Source organism: Boleophthalmus pectinirostris, unplaced genomic scaffold, assembly GCF_026225935.1.
Source record: "Boleophthalmus pectinirostris isolate CB_2022bp ecotype Guang Dong unplaced genomic scaffold, ASM2622593v1 HiC_scaffold_16, whole genome shotgun sequence".
Lineage (NCBI taxonomy): Eukaryota > Metazoa > Chordata > Actinopteri > Gobiiformes > Gobiidae > Boleophthalmus > Boleophthalmus pectinirostris.
Window position 1 is genome coordinate 16,277,157 of NW_026571095.1, and position 24,706 is coordinate 16,301,862.

At 38.5% G+C, this 24,706-nt stretch overlaps 3 protein-coding genes across 3 annotated transcripts in view; 1 reads left to right on the forward strand and 2 right to left on the reverse strand.

Annotated features, from left to right (window-relative positions):
• The window catches only part of LOC110173525 (SPRY domain-containing SOCS box protein 4-like), a 57,029-nt gene extending 50,278 nt beyond the window's left edge, over positions 1 to 6,751 (reverse strand). Inside the window, exon 1 of the mRNA XM_020939549.2 lies at positions 6,541 to 6,751. The gene's annotated coding sequence lies outside the window, so the exon portion shown is untranslated. The remainder of the gene's footprint in view (positions 1 to 6,540) is intronic.
• A 1,260-nt stretch (positions 6,752 to 8,011) lies between these two features.
• Positions 8,012 to 17,465, reverse strand: slc25a36a (solute carrier family 25 member 36a). The gene is made up of 7 exons (XM_020939469.2): positions 17,037 to 17,465; positions 15,599 to 15,763; positions 14,405 to 14,482; positions 13,325 to 13,425; positions 10,359 to 10,425; positions 9,976 to 10,265; positions 8,012 to 9,899 (listed from the first exon to the last, which is right to left on the reverse strand). Exons 1-7 carry the CDS (start codon positions 17,075 to 17,077, stop codon positions 9,706 to 9,708), a joined length of 936 nt encoding a protein of 311 aa, XP_020795128.1. The 5' UTR covers positions 17,078 to 17,465; the 3' UTR covers positions 8,012 to 9,705.
• Positions 17,466 to 20,142: 2,677 nt separating this feature from the next.
• Positions 20,143 to 24,138, forward strand: marchf2 (membrane-associated ring finger (C3HC4) 2). Its single transcript, XM_055152150.1, has 5 exons — positions 20,143 to 20,441; positions 21,106 to 21,377; positions 21,938 to 22,133; positions 22,265 to 22,474; positions 22,956 to 24,138. The coding sequence occupies exons 2-5, from the start codon at positions 21,193 to 21,195 to the stop codon at positions 23,109 to 23,111; spliced, it is 747 nt and encodes a 248-aa protein (XP_055008125.1). The 5' UTR covers positions 20,143 to 20,441; positions 21,106 to 21,192; the 3' UTR covers positions 23,112 to 24,138.
• The last annotated feature ends 568 nt before the right edge of the window (positions 24,139 to 24,706 follow it).

Genomic DNA, 24,706 nt, shown 5'->3' on the forward strand with positions numbered 1-24,706 from the left:
CTCCACCGGAAAAATTACGCAATGCCCCTTTAAAGCAAATTCTACTGATACAATAACCTCAGAAAAATGCTAAGCTAATAAGCAAGAAGGAAAATATTGTTTTAAATCAACCTTGCAGCAATTGAACTGATCTGAAATAAACCTTTCCAGCATTCCCAAGACCAAACAAAATTAGGTGGAAAAATAGAAATGCTACAATAGAAAACAGAATAAAAACATTACACACATTACTGAGGGTACAAAAGAAATGAACTAACTATAGAACTGGTGCTAATGTAAGGATAAAAGATGTAAGGTACAATGGAAAAGCACAACATAAAGAGCCAAGCTATTGCTGTAACATGGTATGTCCATCTCTAACATTAGAATGGCACAGACAACAGTAACATGGTGAAGCTCCTGACTTTACTTTTCCATTCTTGTTATTGTGTAAGGAGACGCTATAAAGAACTTTATTTCTACATGTCTATATGAATAGATTCTGCTACATACGATGACATACGCTTAGTCCACTGGTCTACATATCACACAAATCAGCCTTAAATAGAGTCTAGTGCCTTGTGTCTACATTTAACAAACCCAAATTGTAAGTGGCACAATGGAGCAAGAGCCAGTCTGCGAGAGGTGCTACAATGTTTTATTCATGACAATTCTCCACTAAAATAGCCCCATAAATAAACATGTATGTATAAATAAGCATGCCATTTCGACTCTGCTGGGCTGAATTAGAGATCACCACAGCTGGGAAACACAACAGCCTGCCCAGTTTAATCAATAACATAACATGAGCTAACTAACTATAACTGTGGCTTCTCAACATGTGGTTCTGTTTCTGCTCTCAGGGCTGTAATGTGGTGGTGATAAAAACATGGTGGTATCTTGTCTGCACTGTTGGGAGTAGAGATCCTAGTGCCAACTCAAGTGGGTATTGCTGCTGGTAATGGGGCATATGCTGTGTGACTGCACATGTAAGAAATTATAAATACGGACCAGAGTAAAGTCCAAATGATAAATACCATATGTCATCTTTCATCTTAATTTTTTTTCAGTAAACAAGCCATTATTGCAGAATACAGAATTTCAAACTAGCAGATAGGCCTGTCAGAATAACAAATTGTGAATGACGATAAACAATAATACTGAAACTACTTCATGTCACTGACACCATAACAATAAAGGCAGGATAATCCCAGTAGACCATGTTTAAATAGACAGGATCATTTAAAGGCCTGAGCTGCAACAAATAAAAAGCAGAACGAAGCCATTAAAGTTACTTATTCAAAAGTCTACATATTATAACTAAAATAACAAAAACCTCTCCCCTATTGGGAAGAAAATGTTTGATAAATGCACAATAAATACTGAGCCCAAAAATATATTGTTCCAGGTTTCAGGCCTACTAATGGAAATATAGATTTCACTCAACTCAAGTTGTGATAAAACTGAAGTAAGTTATCCTGAACTGGCCCAGCTCTGTCCCTGCTTGTGGATGATATTCATGTGGGGCGAGCACTGACTTAAACACTTTCTGATCTTGCTGTAATACATGCTAATGCGAGCACCAGCCTCAGGGACAGTTTTTATCTCTCCATCAGCAGGAGTTCATTTACTGTATCAGCCCTGTACCACGTTCAAATCATTTCTGGGCCCGAAGATGTGTTTTATTTGAACACCCACGCTTCACGCTTTGGCAGAGACATCACCAGTAAAGACACACAGTATCCTGCTGCAAATTGATGACAAACTTTACAATCCTTCCACTTCAATCTTCTCAAACAAATTTACTAGTGCATTTCAATAAATAAATGGGAGTCTAACCTATTTTTGTACTTCAGTTGTAGATGGATGTGGATTTTCATAGCCAAACATTTTACTTTCAATAATCACAAGACTGGTTAAGTAATTATGCATGCTATGTTTTACACTGGCTCGCTTTTAGTTAAGTTATACCCCACCTAAAGTCCACTGTTGCTGCAACAGCATCTAAAATGAATGAGCACCCTGGTAACAAAACAAAAACAACCCTATTTGACTTTACAATTGACCTGAAATGAATTGAGGTCCCCAATAAATCCTGATTTATTGAGACATGGCTTTTCATCATTCAGCTCCTGTGCCAGTGCTTCTTAAACAAGATTTACAAAAAATGGGCCCCACTAATTTATTAAACGTATGTCGTTCATTATCTCACCATTAAACAAAAGAAGCAGAGGCAGCAGCTGCAGAGACCCCTCACCAGCTGTGATCCTCAGGTTTACATTTTCCGATTGGTCGGTTTGTGTCTGCATTAACTTCCACCACAATATGAGCTTTTGATCATTTCCCATCATGCCCCAGTCATGAGCCTATGTCTCCATAATTAGAGCAGACCAGCCACACATGGGCCTCCCCTGACACTCCACAGTCTAAATATTCATGAGTCTAAACACCCACTCCAGCACTATAATTATGGACACAGCACAGAGAGGCACAAAAAGTCTCCAAAATTGGTTGAAATGAGAAAAATAAATGGAAGTTGCCCTGCATTTTCCTAAAGAGTGAATTGCAAAATATCTAGTGGTAAAAACGCTTTGAGGAAAAATCATGAGCCAGCTGATCAAAATAACCAGTGCTAAGAAGGCCATGTTTTTGACATGTATCTTTATAGATGTTATAGTCTTTTTGGGGGTCACAAAAGCGTCTAGTGTCCCATCGTCACAAACATGTAGTATTTGACAAACAGCCTTAAATTTACTTTGATAACACCTTCAAATATGTATTACACTTTTGCACAAGTTCAGGTATGAGGAAAAAACTACTGAAAGATCACATATTCTGAAGTATTACAAGTTAACAAAAGGTGTGTTTAACCATCAACCTTCCCCATTAAAAATGGAGATGCCCAATTTAAGAGCCAAGTCAATGAAAAGCAATAAGATTACAACAACACTTGTTTGGCTGCTGACTTTAAAAAACACATTCTCAGTTTTGCTCCATTTGGCTTTGGGGAATGTGCCAAAGGGGAGCTGGGCAAGCAACCAAAAACAGCACTGAGGGGCACTTGAAGTGAAGCAGGTACTTTCACTAAAAGCTCTTTCTCTGTTGTTTAGAGGCACATAAAAGACACTCAGCCAATAACCACATAAGAACTACTCATGCATGCTAGTCCCCTGGACTAAACTAGTACTTAGGGCATAGTTTACTGCCACTAGTAGCATTTAAATATGTGTATTCTAGGTCTAGCACAAAACTCTAATATTAGTGAAGATGATGTGTGGGCAGGAGCCTTACTGCGTGTCTACTCTATTTTTAGCTTTGAAAGTAAACTGTGGGCACAGGCAGCCAGGATTCCTGTTACAATATGATACATAAGCTTACACAACATATCTCGTCTTTCTGATTTATAACAGAATAACATTTCTTTCCCAGCATTAAATAGTGTTTTGGTAATGCTATATTCATACTCATATTTTTAAATGTCATTTTACAGTCTTAGCGCTGTTTTACATAGTTACATCAAAGGAAAAAATAAAAACTAACCTAAGTCTGCAAAATTTATCACACTTTAATAGAAATCACAATTGTAATGTGATCATTAAAATTGTGTTGTTGTTTTTTTTTAAAGCACTGATCTTCAAACAACCATCATCTATCTTCTGTCATGAAACCTGGTAACCTGATATTTTAGATCTAACATGTTCTTAGATGTATGCTGTTTTATATTTTAACCTTAACTCAAATGTTAACATAAAATATCATCACTTGCAAAACAATTTCAATCTACAATTTTCCAAGAATATACTGCTTAATGATACACTATAGTAAAGTGACATACTCTGCCAGTCAAAGTAATTTAATCATGATTTTAAACATATTTTTTCTTGAAGAGGGGACTTTAAAGTTCCTATGACAGGTTACACTACTTATTTGACTGAAACACAGTTAAGATATATTATAATTTTTAGGTTTAAAATTTTACTTCCTGGTTGGAAATCGTTTCACATCTGTCATCAACTGTAGAAAAAATGAATAAAGTTACAGACAGTTGCTTTAATTTCACAGAAAATGATAAAATGATAAATGACGATGAGCCTAACACAACCTGTCAACTGTGATTTATATGCAAATGCCGTTACAAATCCCTACTTCAATTCACTTCACAAGGCAAAATAAGTGAAAACTTTGTGTGAGAAGGCGTCAGACAGATGACTACTCACACAAAATGTGACAAGAAGACAGTTTGTGGCACGCAATCTAAAACCCAAGGTTTTCTACCTTTAATAACCTCCAGTTTATGTCTCTTCCCTGAGGGTCTGCATGGACTGGACATGCCCCCCACCATTGACAAGTGTTTGATTAACATCCCACCACTGGAAATCAATTCTAAAACTGACACATAGCACGCAGCATGACAAGCAGAATCAACCAGGCTTTTTAGAACTGATGAGCAAGCTAAAACATAGAGTGGAAATATGCATGGTGGGTCAATGTATTCCTCTATCTATTGACAGGCACAGGCAGTGAATGTGCCCATTTTACAGTAAAGAACCATTACCTCAGTTACAGTGTGTTTGCTGTGACCTGGTTAGTCACGTCCACAGCGGGGCAGGTGTGTTTTTTGTTCAATTCTGGGACACTGAGCACCTGTCAAGAGCAAGAGGAACACATCATCTCATCTGTTTGTTTCTCTGCACCACTGTCGCTGCCTCTGATTCAGACTGAGACAATGCTGCTTGTAACAGTTCTATAGGCTTAGCTCACTCATGTGCTAAACAGCGGTTTATGTTTCTTTATGTTTGTAACATTAAGTAATTTAATCATTTTAAAAGGTATTTATGACATTATATTACACAGGAAGGTCAAAATTATATAAATTATATGGTGATTAATATTGGCAGCACGGTGTGGCTAGCATTCACGCTTCACAGGAAGAAAGTTCAACTCCTGAGTCACCCAGGCCTTTCTGTGCGGAATTTACATGTGTCTCCCAGTTTCTAGGTGGGTCTCATCCAGGCATCGTTTTTTTTCCCCCATCCACCCAAAACATGCATAGTAGGTAAAATCCTTCAGCTAGTGTAGTCCTGACCAAGACCGACTCAGCTCTAGATGGGTCCCAGAGAGCTGTACAGCAGTAGCTCACTGCTTCTGACAGGTTGCCCCAGTGGCACTGGTTGAAGGATGGGTCAAATGTAGAGAATGAATTGCCCTCACAAGGGATCAATAAAGTATACTTTAACATTTACATAAAATAGTAGTCTATGAACTCACTAACAATTACTACATTTTACTGAATATCTAAAGCAGTGAGAAATTAATTTTTTTCTTCTTCTTGTTTGTATTGGCTAGCATTGCAAACTGAATAATGTGACAATCCAGTAATTATACAACTAAAATAAAGTTTTTCCACATTAGGAAATAATATGACACTGATATGGACCTTTTCCCAGTAGCTCTCACTACTCTGCAGTTTGATGTGTGCCTTGATTTGGTCTAATTTGAGGGTTCAAATGTTCAGATGTTTTGAATTGCTTCCTGCTGGAGCCCACTTCCTGTGGCAATGCATAACTTGCACAGTGGAGGCAAGTCAGGGAAATATAAGTAATTAAAAATAATGATGACTAGAGAAAATTTCACATTGAAAGATCTTCTCATGAGAGGGCTGGAAACAAGAGGGAGAGACATGGTACTTTGAGGAACAGAGCACTGGTGAGGAGAAACTGGCCCAGTAAACAATTAAATCATCATTCATCACCACATGGTTGATTAATTAACATGTAACAACACTGAGTCAACTCTTGTGTGGCCATTGACTTTGAGTGATGGCTCTCCAACTCTGACTCCTCACCATCTGTAGTCCACTGCGGTTTCAAAATTCAAACAGACTTACACTATTCAAAAGATGAAGCCTATCTACTTGATTAAACATAACAAAGTCAAAGATTTCACAAAGTCCCTGCAGCTCTAGCCGTGTTGAATGTTAAATGATGCCAACCACAGCCCCCAAGGACCCCCTCTTTTTCACAAGTCATCAGTCAAGATGCTTACCAATCCACTGGAGAGGACACCTGGCGAACACCGTCCTACATCCCAGAATCCACCGGAACACACCATGCAAAATATGCTCAATTAAATTCCATAGACACCGTATTAACAGAGATTGGCCAATGAGTCGTGCAGATGCTTTGTGCAGTTAGAAGATTTATCATCCAGAGTGAGAATTACTTAAGTGGCAAAAGAAGTAGCCGATAAGGAAAATAAATGGTCACTTTAGATTAGATCAACATGTTTATAAGACCATCACCTTTGCCTGTTTACGGTAAGATGAAAGTTGAAGTCACAATCCTATTCTGTATCAAGTGATAACCCAGTGTTTCCGTGGACTAACTTTGTCATCAACTACCATATACAAAGAAAGTTAGCTGATCGTGTGCGTAAAACTACACAGTAAAGATAAAGAACTATTTAATTAAACCACACGCCACGGTCCGAGTCTGACTACAAATAACCCACCGCTCCAAATCCCTGAGCCGCTGTATCCGGTGTAAACAGGGAAACACTTACCGTAGAAACTCAAATCGTCCACGAAGCGTACTTTTATCACGCGGTTTATAAAGAAAAAGACAACGGAATCGGTCAGTTTTCTAGTCCGCCGATGACAGAAACATAATCCCAGCGTGGTGACAAATGTGACAGTGGTGGAGGCACGGATCCGCTTCTTTGTTGCGGTAAACAGGAGCTCGATCAGCGACGGTGGCGGCGGAGGACCGACGCAGAACACCTCGGTTTACTCCACAGAGTGCTCACGGATTGGTTAACTGGGCTGTGACGTAGGACTGTGCCGTGATCTGATTGGCTGTGGACCTCAAGATGCGTTCAAGTTTAATAAGATTTATGTAGCTTTCTATATTTTTATTGTCTCTATTTGCATAATATGCTTATTAAGACAGGAGATAATTTAAATATGTATAATTAGTATTGATGTGTGTGATGCGTAAATAAAGAAAATAATAATAATAATAATAATACAAATAATATAACATAATGACTAGGGGGGGTGTAAAAATGTCAGTCGTACTGTTTAATGTGATGATACAGTATCGATATAAGAGGCTGCTACATCGATAAATGAGTATTTTTTTGTATATTTTGTTAGATTATTTTGTTACAGTGCTGCTAGTTTAGAGGAAGTAAACTCGTTTATGCAACACATTTGACATATACACTGTTTTGGTTATTAAAATGGGTGTGTTTCATATGAACTTTACAAAAGAAGTGGTTTAATAAAGACTTTAGAATCACAGCTGTGATTTAGTCATTATTTCTTACTGAAGCGTATTAATTCAACTTGAAATATATTGTATCAAATCAAAAGTGCACTGTATCGAGATATTGTTTCGCGGCCTGTGTATCAAGGTATGTATCATATTAGCAACTTCTGAATGATACTCAGCCCTAATAATGACCATATAATATACTGTACTTAAGAACCAGTGTGTGTGTGTGTGTGTGTGTGTGTGTGTGTGTGTGTGTGTGTGTGTGTGTGTGTGTGTGTGTGTGTGTGTGTGTGTGTGTGTGTGTGTGTGTGTGTGCGCGTGTGTGTACTACTAAGGGTCCATAAAACATTCATTTATTTTTACATGTACCGTCTATTTTCTATAAATCTTCTGATTCAGAAAGTGGTCTGTCTACCAACTCAAAAGCTTGTTCTATTATAAATCAATACTAAATATCCTAAGGCAAGTTTAATATCTACCACAACATACGCAATGATGGATTATCCATTTCCATCTATCCCCGTTCACTGATCAGTTCGGTTATATGTTAAACGCATTAGAGTACAAGAGTAGAAATCGATCATTTAATACTTCAGTAACAGACTTGAATAGACTCTGTTGACGTTGATTCCTCTCCTTCCATTTAGCGCCATCTGCTGACTGTGGTCTATTAACACAATCCCTGAGATACGAGAAGGGCACGCTCACAATGTAAGCAGTTTATTGTAGAAGTAGTACAAAGAAAAGACGAGCACGTGTACCTGCATTTTCTTTTATTAAAACAAAATCAAGTCAAATCAAAAATGACAAAATATTTCAGTTGCCCAAATGGAAACAGACATCAAGACAAATAAACACAGACGATAATTACATGAAATGCCCCCATATTTGGGGCTATGTAGAAACAATGCACATCTGAGGGATCATTAGTGATTTTACAGAATGCTTTAAAATAATTTCACATAGAAACATAAAGGAGACCAAACATAACCAAAATTGAATGTGATGGTATTCAGTACATACCTCTGCTTGCTGGTAAACACACAACTGGCTGAATTTAGTCAGACATCACAGTACTACTTTATAGATAACCAGCCTAGTGATAAAAGGGTTTGTTAATGTTTGAATTTCACAAGTAATTTTCACAACAACTTTTTACATTTAGTCTCCAAATGTCTCAAAATAAAATACTGAACAGATAACAATACTACAACATTTTGAAATGAATGTCAGAACAAATGTAAACACAAAAATGTCTTAGCAAAATCGTCAGCAAAACAATCAAATCATTTTCACACTGGTATTTCACATGGCAGTTAACAGTTAAAACCAGTACGTAAAAAAAATCTATATAATCAAAAAATATCTTGCAAATGGCAAGTGAATAATGAGGACCTTATGAGTGATATGCATACATCTACAGCATTGTCTACAAACATATGGACATCCTTCACTGCTACAGAGAATTCAAAGCTTTACAATATATCTGCCATATATGTTGCACAAAATACAATTTTAATATTCAATAATACTTTTTCATAAATTTTCACACACAAAAAGCAAAGCACAAGCCCGAAAAGTGCATGTTTTAAGGTAAATTGGAAGTCACTAGAAAAGAAGAACTGGCAAAGTGGCAGAAAAGCTGTCATTCTTGTACAGAAGCTCTTCAACACTCTGTCGTTCCAAATCATTGTTAGAAGAGGGCCATCTGAATAGATGTAAATTATTGCACATGCAGAGAAACATTTTCATTAAAATGGTGACCTCACACAAGCTACTGTACTTCTAATAACTGTGCATTCTTTCCTTCTCCTTCACAGTAAAATAAAGTACTGCAAAATCAAAAAGGGCTAAGTTAATAATAAAAAGTACCATTGCCAATTGTCCACATATTAAGAGCAAATTCTTAAACAGTTAAGGAAAATTACAAATTGCATTTAGCATGTGCTTAGTAACAGACCAAATATTTAATAAATTACCTCAATTACAGACCATTTTTTCATAACAAATGTTATTTAACTACATCATGTTAACACATTCCAATAGTTTTGTGAATGAAATTTGGTGTGTGTCGCCTTCAGACTAATATTGGACAATGAAGTAACAATATAATAATACAAAAAAAGATTTTCAGGTGTCTCCCATTCACATTATCAAGAGCACCAGAGGAAAAGGCTGCATTGTAAGCTTTAAACGTAGTTAAGGCCACTGATGTGTGCTTTTTCCTATAGAGGTACCATGGAGTCTAGTCTCACACTCCTCGCCATGTATCTGTGAACTCTAGTCCTCTATTCTTCAGTTACTAGTGTTGAACCTTCTGATCCAGTATCATAATAAATGGTACTAGAAATAAATGTTGATGAACTAAAGGACCAAAAATGTTTTACACAAAAAAAAAAGTTCTTTGTCTCTAGTATGCTCAAGTACTTTGGTCTTTGAACAAGCCTCCTCGTCAGCGCCCGAGCAGGTACACCACTACTTCATAGGTGCACATCATAATGGCTGTGTTGGGGATTTGTCGGACCAGGTGAGTGGTCAGGCCACGATACAATGCTCGGTATCCTTCCTCCTTGGGAACAGTCAATAAAGTCTGAAAGAAAGAGCGATACCTGCTGCCCTCCTCTCGTAGTCGTGTGCGGATAACCTCTGCAAAAACATTAAAATGTTTGGACTTAATAAGTTGTTTGCAGGAGTATGTAAGAGGTATAAAAATAATTCTTACCATGTGGATAAGCAATGGTTGTGGCGCAGGTTTTCGAGGTAGCAGCTGCAAGCATCATTCCTACAAAGTCTGAGGCGTCTTTCACAGCCTCATCCTCTTCGTCCATGCTGGTGTGGGCTTTGGACTCCAGCAGTTTACGTTTGATGCTCTCGTAAATGACAAAGTGGATCACAGTCTCAGAAATACCAGCATATGAGGCTGACATGCCTCTGTAGAATCCTCTGAGTCCATCCATCTGGTACACCCGCCGCACACAGTCCAGTGCATTCATGCGTCGTTCCCCGCGGTTTCTGTGGACAATACATAACTGTTAGTTTAGAATTCTTAACCACATATAATTGACACTTGTTGAGTTGAATAAAGGTTTTTGTTGTGATGCTCACCTGGCATCCAGCTGCATTCGAGTCTTTATGAGCCAGATGGGGTTGGTGGCTGTAATGGCTGTGAACCCTAAAAATTTGAGAAGAATTGCATAAGTTACAATATGCACACACAAAATAAATTAATTACATTTAAACAGATTTTTATGAACTAAACAAGAACAGTGGGAAAGTACTTTGAAAGTATAAACCACTTTCATAATGTAGATGGGTCAAAATGCGTTTTAATCACAAAATCACAAATTGTATTATTAGTTAAATGATCACATGAACATATGCTTAACTGTGAAAGGGTTTAGTATAAAACATCTGTTTATCATGACATATTTAATACAAAGTTCATAAACAAATATTTAGCTATTTAATGATATTTAACTTTAAGAAATAAACTTTTAGAACAAAAGATAGTAGTGTACAGTGAAAATATGAATGCAACTGTAATGGTAAACTGTAAAAGTAATAAATGTTATAAAATAGCTATAACTATGTTTTAATACTGGATTGTGTAGCTTTTTAATCATAATTATGTGGTACAATTAAAAAAACATTTCTAGAGTTGTGGTTGTGTTTTGTAAAGTTCCTTTATGACTGCTTTGTCAGTTGTTACACTGGACGTCTTGGCCCACACATTTTTTTTTTTACTGTCAGCATCCCAACAAGGGATGGAAGAACAAAATGGTGCCTAGAGAACAATGTTTAATTATTGAACAGGGCTAAAGTGAGAGGTCTCTGGGCTTTACATAAAGAACTTAAGATAATAAACCTTAATTCATCTGTCACTGTAGTGCACTAAAAAGCTTGTGATATGAATCAAGTGGACTACTTGCATAGTAAGAATTTGTTCCAATTGCAGTGTTTTTCTGTATTGCATTTGAATACTGTGTACAGCAAAGAATGTACTGTCGTGGTGCTGTAATTTCTGAAATTAAACTGAATGCAAATGCACAATTAAACTGTAAATTACAACAATTTCCTAGAAACATCTAAGGCCACTGCAAATCTATGTAGACAACACAACCCTAAGTGAGGACAACTGCATGAGAAGAGGACCACAGATCTGAGAAGGGAGAGAGAGAGAGAGAGAGAGAAGGTAGAAAAAGGGAAATGTAGCGTCTATGGCGTGTACTCACGAGGGAGGGGCAAAGCTCCTCCAGCTCCTCCCCGCTGCAGCTAGAAGCCTGCAGATTTGGGGGGCTCAGATGGCGGGGGTCTCCCACCCAATCACGCAGGGGTGAAAGCTTTATAATAAAGCCCTAAAATAGACACAGGCTTTTCTGTACCATAGTCACAACAGCAGTCACATCTAACCCCCGCCCTCACGGCCCACCCACCCCTGCTTCAAATATAAACTACACTAAATCTTCAACCAAAATCATTATCTATTAAAAAATAAAAATGTAATCATAGCATTTCATTGAATATACCTAAATTTATCTTCAACCTTTGCTAACCTACAGAAGAAAACTAGTACTAGTCAATTATCAACCTCTTCTTTCAGTAAATGTATTAGTGAAGTAACTACAAATTTAATAAAAATAAATAAATAAATAAAGTTAAATGGCAAAACAATTATGCAGAAATGCTAACCTTGTTGTTTTGTGTGATTGACACAAAGCATGTGCAGTGGTTAAAGGCAAAGGTCTGAGATTAACATGCTTGCCAGTCTCATTGAACTAATCCACATTATGCAACAAGTTACAACTGAAATGTTTTGCTAAACCTCCAATTTGTTTTTCTTAAACAAAGAGCCATTTCAAACAGACTTGAATAAAAGAGCTTTACACTGGAATTATAGGTCAAAGGTGAGAAAGAGATGTTCGTGAAACCAGTAAAGGAAGGCTCTATGTAAACGAGTTAGTTATATAGAAATATCTTATAACGAAGACACAGATAGGCCATTGGATCAGATTATTGCTAAACATTTACCATATTTATCTCATTAGCGCTCTTTCTATCTCAATATCCTACACTAAGTTGTAAGACAGTGACAAGGTTAGCATTTCTTTACTGCTGATATCACAATACGTCTAAGAGGAAGGGGTGTGCATAAAGGCACTAACAAAAACTAATGAGAAACTAAGACTACAAACAAGCAGCAGACACACTGCTATAAGCAATGGTAGTTATAAATGAAAAAATACGCATCTTCCTATAAAAATAAAATCACCATGGTTTGGCTCATACCAGTGTTAAGAAATGGGGTGCTACCTGACGCATCCGCCCGAGTGCCAGGGGCCGCGGTGGACCACTGGCCGTGCTCTCTCCTCTGTACACACAGAGCAAAGCCCACTCCACACTGTTCAAGTAACAACGTGGATGTTAAACCATTAACAGAGGCCCCCAACAAGGTCGTAAGATCAATATAATAAACACAGATGAGAAGGACGAGGTCAACAAACAAAAAGAACACAAGGACAAGGGGCTCAGAGCCACTGAAAGCACAACCTAAACTTAAGGACCAGAAGCTTTCACTGCCCTGAACAAACAGCAAGCTGTATTCAGTGTTAGTAACAAAAGTGCAGATTGCAATGTCCATCTGCTGGACTAGAATGTCCAGATGGACAAAGAGTATTTCAAACTTTTTGCTGCAGGTAATAAAAATACTGAAGATACCATTAATACAATTAAATTCAGAAAATACTCATTAATGCAATGACTGCATAAAGATTCAGATTATACTGTATAGATGACTAGAGCTCTACATCAAAATTACTCTGATCCTGATAGCCTTAAATTGTGCTTTCTTTAACTATATCACTATAAGAATGCGATTTGTTTTATACCATTGTACTTTAAGATTTTTATTGAATCAAACAAATAAAAATAATAATAATCAGCATGTAAAGAAAATGGTAAAACAAAGCCAAATAAAAATCTATTCAAATGTAATAAGGTTTTAAGAGCTGTATTGGCCCAGATAACTTCAGACACACAAACATGGATAAAGGGGAGACTTGAGTGGTCATTACCTGCCATCCCAGCAGACACCATGTGCACCTGGGTAGAGTCTGGTTCAAACACTCCATTCAGTTTGTCCTTAGCCGTGGAATATGCTGCAAAGTAAATGGCCCTGTGGAAGAGGCAAGGCAAATAACATTTTTTTCTAAATATTACTGAATTTGGCCAAACAAAAATATACCTCCAGTGACTCAGAAAAAAAAGTGTTCTCAATGGGTTTTCCTATATACTGGAAATTGTGTAAATGGTTCTATTCTTATCTTGATCTTAATGCAATGAATTTATGGACACATTATCTGCACTTTATTGTGTATTAAAAGCTGATGTGACAAGTGAATATATTCACTGTGAAATCTATGACATTGTTTTATCTTACAACCTCTGTCTTTCTTGAGCAGCTGTGTGAACAAGATGCACACCACCTTCTTATGGCTGAAGGTAAAAGATAAGTTAAAGATAAGCCTTCTGTGCTCAATGTATACTGCCATATTTAAAATAACCCTAAATGCTTAAATTATCTGTGGATAAACTAGTGTACAGTGCACTGTAAAAGGTTAGCTCTGGTGATTTATTTGCTTCTTGTTCAAAGTGCATCTGTATCCTCATACAGATGCACTTTGAACAAGAAGCAAATATTATTTAGATTCTTAACAGCATTCAATCAGCTGGTCAGGAAAAGTAAGAGGTCTTCTTCTGAGGAAAAAAAATGATGAATGAACTCCACTATAATGCTTATAATAATGAAATGATTTTGCATAAATTGCAGTTTTAGTAACAGGAAGTAAATCTTGGTCATGTGATACAAAATCAGTCTGTGTGGAAGATTAGGAAAGCTATCACTCCTCTCTGAGGTTAAAGCTCAACTATTACAGTCACATGACAAAGTCACATCTGGATAACCTCCACTGTTGTTTCATTAACCCTGTTAAGACTGTTATGCAACCCACAGCAAGACAGAGAAGCCTCCCTTGTGCAAGAAAATGATTTTAGTTTGTGTGTGTGTGTTTGTATTTTTGTGTCCAGTGTAAATCCTTCCAACACTACAATTAAAGTGGCCATAGTAGGCAAACATGTCAACATGCTGGTCATACCTGGAAGGAGCAACACCCACAAGGTTTGGTCCCAATCCTCGGAAGAGAGAGCGAGCCCCTTCTCGCTCCAGGATCAACCTACAGAAGGAAAACTTGAGTATCTGATAATCAGTGATGCCACTAACGTGCTACTTAGTAAAGCGTTACTGTAGTCTGACTACTTTTTTCAGTAACGAGTAGTCTAACGCAGTGCTATTTCCAAACCAGTAGTCAGATTTAAGTTACTTATCTAATACACTGTGTGTTACTATTTTTGCATTTCAGGGCGACATAGGTTATTTATTTATTTAAATTTTTTGGCAACTTGGGTTATGTGACCCCAAAGATCGTATAAATCGTCTCTGGTGACACGTTTCCTATGATGTTACATCATCTCTGCTCCGCCACGAGTCAGATGTAAACAATGGAGGGAGAGAGGTACGCCTTTTGCAGCTGGAAATACAAACAAATAATTTAGATTTTATTTCAGCTAAGGATGGGGTGGGGGATCAGCCGCTGCTGAAAGTAACTAATAAAGTAACTTGTAATCTAACTTAGTTACTTTGTAGTCAGTAACTTAACCAAGTTACTTTTTAAAGAAGTAATCAGTAGTCAGTAGTCAGATTACCATTTCAAAGTAACTATGGCAACACTGCTCACAATACAGAGGTAAAACAGGACACGGCAGTGTAGTGTAGCTTATGAGCCTCTGTGACACTGAGGGTTTTTCAATGGAGCTCAAGAATTAGCATTAACACTTCATACACATACTGAGCCAGCAGTAGTACATACATTTACTAACCAGTTGCTGTCATTTATGATTTCTGCACTGCTACACAATCTATTTCAACAATGTAAAAATGTGTAGTATGAAAAAAACAAAACAGAAAAAATGCCAAAGATAAATTTGCCTGATTACACACTGACCTCCTTGAGTTGGAGCAGGTCATGTGTCTCTGTTACTGCTCTCTCTCTTCCACAGCTCTGTATCAAATATTTGTGGTGTACGATTTCAGCTACCGGTTGTTTACTTAGAGGCAGAGCATGGCTGGTTTATCTAGCCCATGTCCCATATAGAATCTTAGAATGAACTGCATCCCGCTTAAATATTCTGTGTGGAGATGAAATGCTAATACATTCATTTTAAACCCAGCATAATTATATTATATTTTCCTTTAAACACATGTTTTTTGAAACAGTTGTTGAAACTCTTACTTGAGACAATGCATGGGCCCAGGGGGGGCCATGCGGGCCACACTGGCTCCATTAACAGTGCTGAGCTGGACTTCAGAAACATATAGCGTGATAGAGGAGGACTGCAGTCTAGTCTTCACCACCTCCAATGGACAGGTCAGAATAGCGCCCACCGTTCCTCCGCATCTACAAAAGTAACATTTTTGTGTAAAATGAAACCAGTAAAAATACAGCTGCTTGCCAATAATAAGCACATAAATCATATAATTTATGTTTAACTTTCACATTAATTAAGTTAAAGATAGAACACCAGAGGAACATATGATAGAGCATACAGATGTAAAGATAATGTTTTGGGTTTTTTTTTTATTGGCAGCAAAACTTCTTTTTTCCATAATTATTGGAGTATTTAGTTTCATACAGTTAGTTGTTGTTGTCCTACTGGTAAGAAATACAACAAAAGTAGGAAACTAAATATTAATATGAATTTTAAATTTTAACAATACATTTTAACGTCTTTGTCATCTTTCAGTTGTCTCAAATGCAAAACAAAGAACAGATGGTTCAATAGATAAAAACAATCACAATATCCTCAAGTTACAGGCTCCTTCAGTTAAACGCTGGCTATATTTACCTTTCAGAAGACGACCCACATTCATGAGCACTGGTGACCCTTGCCCTACTTTCTATGTTCAGTGTTGAGTGTACTACTGTATGTAGCAGATAGAACGTGAAGGAAGCACTGGCCAATGTTTTTTGTTAAACCAAAGATTTGTTTCAATTTTCCATGAGCACAAGATAGTAAAACAGAGTGCTTTGATTAGATTAATTATCCGAATGTCACTGACAATGATTAGGGCGTCTGGACAAGGAAAAGAGACAAAGGGGCTACTATAAGACCGGTGAGTGAATGAGATCATCTGCGCAGTACTGAGTTTTGACGTTTACGTTTAAAACTGGTGGCTAACTTTATATAGTGAGATCCATAAGCCTCATGGATCTAATGTTAGCTCGGCTGTGTACCAGGCGTATGATAGCTTCGTTACAATGCTTAACATGCATACCTCTAATAAATCTTGTCACAGAATGTAGGTCGTTTTGTTGTTACTAAAACACCACAAACCAGATTTCACAAGAAAATAAACATCACGTTTTCAGTCCTTAATATGGGTTTATAGGACACTAGTGGTAATTTTGATTGTAAATGAAGTATATTTTAGCGGAAGAGTGTAGGCTGTGAGTTGCAGCAGCCTCGATCACTGCAGCGGGAAAGACAGGGCCCTTTACAGGTAATGAGGACGTTAGCTAAAGAAACCTGAACAGTCGTTGGTGCTGCCAGCCAGTTTTGTTTTTTGATTTATTTATTTATTTTTGTTTGTTTGTTTAGTTTTAATTTTGCGACTAAATATAAAACCTTAAGTCAAGCTCAAGCCTACAACTGTTTAGCAGATCGACTTACCCTCCAGCAAATAAATGAACCAGTGTGTCCTTTTGGCTCATTATATAGCATGCTCCGCCGACAGGCAGAGCACGACACGGATGCAAAAGCGAGGCTTCTTGGATTCCCTAATTTCTCTTTTCCTTCGGCTTTAAGAGGAAAAGATGCGCAGTGCGATGGGCAAGTTCGACAGAGCAGCAGAAGCGGGCGACGATGCTTCAGCCTCGGCCCTTAGCTTGCGACCTCCAGGCAGTGTTACCGAGGGAGGTGCCAGGAAAAAGAGTAGATTACCCGCTCGATGAAGAACAAACCTCAGCTCACACTCGGACTGATGGTTATATGGAGCATCTACGACACTGACTTGATTTGCCCCCCTGCTTCCATCTCCGCAGCGACACAGACGATAGGACAGATCCGAGTGTGTCCAGTTCCAGCGACAGGCTGCACAGCGGAGCCCGCTATTGGCTGCAGCCGCCCGTGACGCTGCGAGCGCCCGCCCTGATCATGCAGCGTTCACATGCACATCAATGAACGATCTTCAGGTCATTGTCAGTGTTTGACTCACGGTTTGACTGAAAGAAGGCACTGCTTTGCTCTTTTAGTCATTATTGCAAACCTATTAATAAAAGAGACACCAGAAAAATGCTGTAGCTGTCAAAAGATATGGTATGTACTACAGTCTGGTAGTGTGGTGTACACAGGGTAGTTTTTTGCCCAATTACGGGATAAAAGTTGGGTTTGGAATCGTCTTTCTTTTTTTTTTAATTTGTTGAAAGCAATAAGTCTCATGAAGAAAGGCTACAGCTACATCAGAATTTTGCATCTTTAAAGGTCCACTAACTTTTCTGTTGGAGGGTACACCAAGATCCACTTGCTTATCTTCATAAAGATGATTTTAGATGAATTTTTCAACTTGGCTATCTTAGTGGAGATAAGCACGTGATGCCATTAGGCCCAGGTAGAGGTCAGGTCTTTGAAGGGGCAACCCTGCTCACAGCATAGTGCTTGTCTTTCTAGAGTTTTTGAGCATGTTGGTCAACTATTTTACCTACTTAACAGAGTAAACACCCCAGTCTCATATGAATGGCCAGACTTGCTTTGACATGAATAGTCACAGTGAACTGTACTGAACCCGTTCGGCCTATATATTAAACAAACAAAGCAAGTTGGAAATGGCACGACTCTTCCAGAAATAGGGCAAACTATAAAGACGAAATTTTGGAACACATAGCCTAGCTCTAGGTGTATCCATGTTGGCCACTGTTAAATTTAATAAAGACACTGAATGAATCCATGCTGTTTGTAAGTGGAAGCAGCCAGCTGTGTAGTATGAGTTGAGTTAGAAGTCATGCGGGTGACTTGAGCATGCAGCATAATGTTCCCAGTTACTTGTCTTGTGACAGAGAGCACAAGCTTAATTGTAATCTATTAGCAGGTAAGTAGACTGTTCTCATTTGGACGTTTTTCAACTTTCACCTTTTCACCTTTTTCCTGAAAATTCACTTCACTGTGATTTGTTGTCATTCACTTACAGCTTGACCAGTAGGAGAAGAGTAACTGCTATGTTGGTGACAGCTACATTGATCACCATGTCTATTGATTCAGCAGCTGTGAAAAAATGCATTAAAGTATTTCAGTCTCACAGGAATCAAACAATGAGAAACTGATTAGTTTAAAGGTCCTATAGTTTTTAAAGTTCATTATTGTGATCTTGTGAATGGTTTCTTATATTCACATATGTTTCAGTAATCCTACTGTCTACAGCTCTGAAGCTCAAAATGCTCTGTTCCATCTCGTGATCTCATGTAGTGGTAGTTTTCAAGTTAACAAGTACCTTTAGTTCAGTAGAGATTGGCCAGTTCATGGCTGCAGTCCACCAAATGATTCTAGTGAATGTGTATAGAGTTTAAAAACACAGTGGAACACCTCCTGTATTACCACATGATATCACAAGGTGGAATAGAATTTTTTGAGAGAAGAATTCAACCTAAATGTGTTAAATATGTGTGAATGAATCAAAACAAACATCAAGGTGTGTTTTTGATGAGAAATAACATAGGCCCTTTAAAGATCGCATTGTACAGTAGCAGTCAAATATAGTTCAAATTTGTACAACAATATAACCCTGTTAAACCTTTTGAGTTCAGTTAAATGATGAAACTAAGTTGAATGTTTTTGACTAGATAAACAATATAGTAAATATTAGAAATTACTAAGTTTTTTTATTATTGTCTTTAGGCCATTTAAAGCTTTGTCTGTTTTAATCTGGGATAAAAAAAATAAATTAAATCTGAATGAATAGCAAAGCAAGCGTTTCAAACCAGTTCAATTCTAATGATCAAATAGACAGGTGAAAATGCATGTAGACTTTCAATATAGCTATATGCACTATAGCCTACAATCAAGAGAGTGTCAGATGCATGTGTTAAAGTCCAGATCAGTTTGAGTCTTGAAGAACTTTGGACGAGCTGTATACACCCTTGTGTTCATGAGTTGAGATCACTCGCTCAGTGTGTGGACTCTTATCAGTGTTTGGGTTCAAAGGGAGCAAAAGGACATGACAGAATTGACAGAATGGGACCAAAATAGAAATTGTTTGATTAATGGTTAAAAATTTGCGTTTGTATAAGCTCTATTTAGCATCACAAATAGACTGAAGAGGGTTATAGCACTTGTTTGTTTACTTTTTTTTTTTTCAATCACTTCCAACATGTTTCCTCCATAGAAAAAGCCTATAATAAGATCTCTCACCGCTCAACACAGAACATCGACTCCCCCTTGTGGTGAAAATATATAACAATATATGAGAATACCACGAAAAAATGTCTAAATATTCTATATTTTATTGTGTCACATATATCTCTCAGCCTCTTATCTCATACTTATGGCTGCACCAAGTCCTGTATTTGAACTAGGCCTATGGCCATGACAGCCCAGATAAAAGTCCAGATAGTTGATTGTGGTATCAGCCTAAATTGACATCCTTCTGACATTCACACTTCTCTGATTGTAAGTATTTGCTGCTGTAAACGCCACAGTCCACGCAAATAGAGTTTTTGTGGAGGAGCCCGTCTGGCCGGCCTGCTTACAGTACGACAGCGTGTCACGTGACCAGGGCACACAGCTGAGATGCTGCTGAGGTAGGTTGGCCCTTGCTAGCCACTTAGCCTCGTTAGCTGTCTATGGTAATCCTGCAGGACTGTCCGTCCCTTTCGCTTTTCTAAACAACAGCAGCTGCATGAGGAGCCCTGAGGTCATGGGGAGGGCACAGTACCAGTGGTGGTCTCCCGTGAACAGTCGTGTGGATGGTTTTGGGCTGGATGTTGACGTCCTTTTCTTTGCTCGGGCTGTGTAGGTAGTGAAGCAGGCAGCGTCTGGATAACACAGGCCAAGGCCAAGGCCGAGCCAGAAAAAGGGAGGCCGTGGGTGAGTGGATTTAGGCTTTCGCCTATTTGTCAATCTGTGTTTTTTCACCAGCCCGTATGTGGCAACTATACCTTTGGGAAAGAGCTAATACTCGAGGAGACACCTTTTCAATTACACAAAAAGGGCTAACATTATGTGGCTTCTCTCTGTGTCTGCTTTAACGGTGTCCAATGCAATACACATCGCATCGGCTATTACATTTACAACGAGCCGTGTATTATAATTGATAGCTAAGGCCACTATTCTACAACCACAACAATGTTAGTGTGTTGCTGTGTAGAGGTGCTAAGAGGCAACCTAACAATATATATACATATGTATATATATTTATTAACGAGACCAGTGCTTATTTTGCTGTTAAGGGAACCGTTTAACGTTATGTTACACACATTTTCAGTGTAACCGTGGTCATTTTTTGCTTACAGTTTACATGTTATACTATACTATACTATACTATACTATACTATACTATTCTTTACTATTCTATACTATACATATGATATATGTTAGTAAACTTACATTGTAAACTAACATATATGCTAATATATTTCAATTCGTACAACGTTTAAATAATGTCATCCAATTTCTGGTTCTGTTCAGGGTGTAAATAACTGTTACAATGGGCTAAATTGTGACCATATTAATGTGCTATGATGCCCTGTAGGCAGAAGAGGAGTGAAGACATCATAAGCATTAACTTTCCTCTGGAGTGGCCCACCATTGCCTGTTCCTTGTCCCTGTGAGCAGAGCCATGTCCTCCTCCGGCTGCTGTCACCTGCCTGGATCCCTGTGTGATTACTCTGGCAGTGCTGAATCAGAAACCTCCAAAGAGTCAGAGGAGTCCGACTCCACTGCACAGGCACAGTATGTTGCCAAAGTCACAGCTAAAGATGGACGCCCACTCTCCACTGTTGTAAAGGCTGTCAGTTTGCAAAGGTAGGTTTTGAAATATCCAAAAGTTTATTTACGCACAACAAATATCAAGGTTGAGGCATTAAAGTGGTACACTTTAATGCCTAATTTATTGGTTACTGTTTTCAAAAATACAACTGCTGTATTTATCAGTGTAAATTTCTTATGTTCAAGATTGTGAAAGAAGTGTCCAATATGGCTATATATTTACATTCTAAGCCTAAATCTAAGTAAGAATGTTTCGTATTTTTGTAGCCACACAAAGTCATTTTACATTTATGTGCATTCACACTATACTAAGGGTGGTACTATTATCACTTCTTCACACACCACATCCATACTAGGCTAGGTGGGTGAAGTGTCTAGACTAAGTATACACTAGACTAGAGCTACAGCTACCCCACTATGGTACCTAGTATCCCAGCAGGTTCCCATCCAAGTGCTACTCAGGCCCCAGCCCCACTTAGCTTCCAAGATCAGACAAGATTGGGCATGCTCAGGGTGGTATGGAATGGTTTGCGTAAAACACAACATCACAAGTATGGTACATATTTAATTTCTCTCTACTCCTTGTAATTCTCCAGTGATGTGGGCATGTGCCGAATCTGTCATGAGGGGGCAGGAGGAGAGACCCTGTTGTCCCCTTGTGACTGCACCGGGACTCTGGGTAAAGTGCACAAAAGCTGTCTGGAGAAGTGGTTGTCATCCTCCAACACCAGCTACTGTGAGCTCTGCCACACTGAGTTCACCATTGAGCGGCGACCACAGCCTCTCACACAGGTAAATAAGACTGAGACAAATGTTTCAAGAAAAATACTGAATATTGTATTGTTTATTAAATACTGAATATAATGATGAAAACAACATGAATGTATATGTATATGCTAATAAAACTAATTTGTCTTGTTCAGTGGCTGAAGGACCCCGGTCCCCGCAGTGAAAAGCGTACTCTGCTCTGTGACATGGCGTGCTTCCTGCTGATCACGCCGCTCGCAGCCATTTCGGGCTGGCTGTGTCTGAGAGGAGCTCAGGACCATCTCCAGCTCAAGAGCAGACTGGAGGCTGTGGGTCTCATCGCACTCACCATTGCTCTCTTCACCATTTATATCCTCTGGACACTGGTAATTTAAAATCTTTGATAAGATAGTAGTAAATATCTTTGGTATCTGAATTCCCTTTTCAGTTCATACCATTTACAAACTTCCAACTGTAGATTTACCTGAACATTTATTGAAATGGGAACCTTTTCCTTTCCCTTTTGTCATTCTCACACCTTCCATTCTATGAATAATATAATATAACTATGAATAGTTATAATAATAGAGACATGTATTTCTCTGCCAAAACAGTAGTACCTGGATAATAACTTATAATAAACATGATTCTGGCCTGGCTCATTCTAGCCCTGCAAACCTAGATTTGTAGATCAAGTAAAGAATTCATCTTTGCTAGCATAAAATACCCCTTTTTATGCTGAATTTTAATGGTAAAATGTGTTAAATTGTGTGTATGTCAACCAGGCCATTTCAGTATTTACTGTGAAGTCTCCAGTCTGTTCTACAATGTCTCAAATATTATGTTTCTGCCTGCTCTCACTCTCAGGTGTCCTTTCGGTATCACTGTCAGTTGTACTCGGAGTGGAGGAGGACCAATCAGAAGGTGCGTCTGCTCATGCCTGACATGAAAGGGGGCCACACCACCCAACGCTCCATGCCAACCAAGTCGACCAAGAAAATGACTGATGAGACCATCGTATGAGTGCGGAGCAAAAAACGCCCACTGAAGCACTCTCTAAAACTTACAAATAAACTTTTGCACTTCACCTGGACCATTTGGAGAGGGACAGACCTTTCTTTTTCTTTTATGGAAGCACTTGATGTATGATACAACAGTATTGGGAGACCACTGAAGTGTCTTGGAAAGAACTCATTGCAGAGTCACAGTTTAATGACACTCAACGGACAGGTAGAGCTGCCATATGAGCTGCTCTGTGTGCATTGACTTACCAGCCTGACATAATGTCCAACACAAACCTATGAGACTAAGACACAAGCTAATGTAGCAGGTTATTACTGATGCAGCATGCTACTACAATATAATATGAAACATTACTCACTACCTATAACCCCATGCCCTGCACAATGTATTTAGCTGGTGTTAAATGGGCATTCAGTAACCCAGTGGATGGTACTGATAACATTACTGGCACTGCTCCTGGTTATCTGAATCCCTTTAAATTTTATGGTTAAAGGCTTGTTATTATGAAAACCTCATAGTAGTTGAAACATTTCGCACATGGGGTTAGATTGTAGCATAAGGTTTTAAAACTGTCCGTTAAACGGGCAGGCTGTGGTGCATAAAGAAAGTGTTGAAGGTCCAGACATTTCTTTACAGTTAAACTGGGTGCAGTTTCTATGACTATTGTAAAAGCGCATTACAACAACCCTGCTCCACTTGTAAATGCACCATTCATTCTTTGAGCTGCCTAGCTATGACTAGTAGTGTTATGTCCTGTCATGGAAGATGAGATTTAAAATAAGGGAAAAACAGTGTTCAGGGGAGAAGATGACAAGTTTTGTCCTACATAAAACTGATCAGTACCAGAGTAGGCTGGTAGTCGAGGTGCAAGTGTAAAATGTGCCAAAGCTTGGCAATCTTCACTGATTTGAGATGTCAATCAATGTATGCAGCACACACTAACAAAGTAATTTGTGTTGTTGTAGTCTTCCTGCTGCATCCCTTGGAAAGTTGGGTTATTGTGCAATAAACATGAGGGACTTCTGGATTCACACTGTGTGGTTATGTTTATGTTTCTGATTTTGTGATTTTTCTGATTTTATGGACCATGGGCCCCATTTCACACAACAGTTTCCTGACTAACTGTATGTTTTGACTGGCCAAAGTTTTTATTGAACAGGACAGCTGTAGTGTAAAATGGGAAAGAGAGGGTAGATATTGGTAAATGGTCATGGGCCAAGGTGGTAACACAACAATGTGCAATGCCTTAAACCACTCCACCACTGGAGTTGAAATCTTAACCCAGAGTTACCATACTCAGGCCAAGCCGACTCAGTAACTTTGTTTACATACACACCAAAATCTGATCATCAGATTTCTAGACCTTTAAGATTATTGAAAGTATATGCAAACCATAAAAACTGATGTAAGTAATCAGAGAGGCCATGGTCTGTTTATGTGTATTAAAGGCCAATTTACGGTCCAGCGTCAAATCGTCTGCATCACGACGCAGAGTGTGCGTCGACGTGAATGCCCTACAACGTGAAACCCCTACGAAGAGCGTCTGCGTCGACCGACGTGCACCTCTGAAATTTTCTAAGTTTTAAGCCAATTGA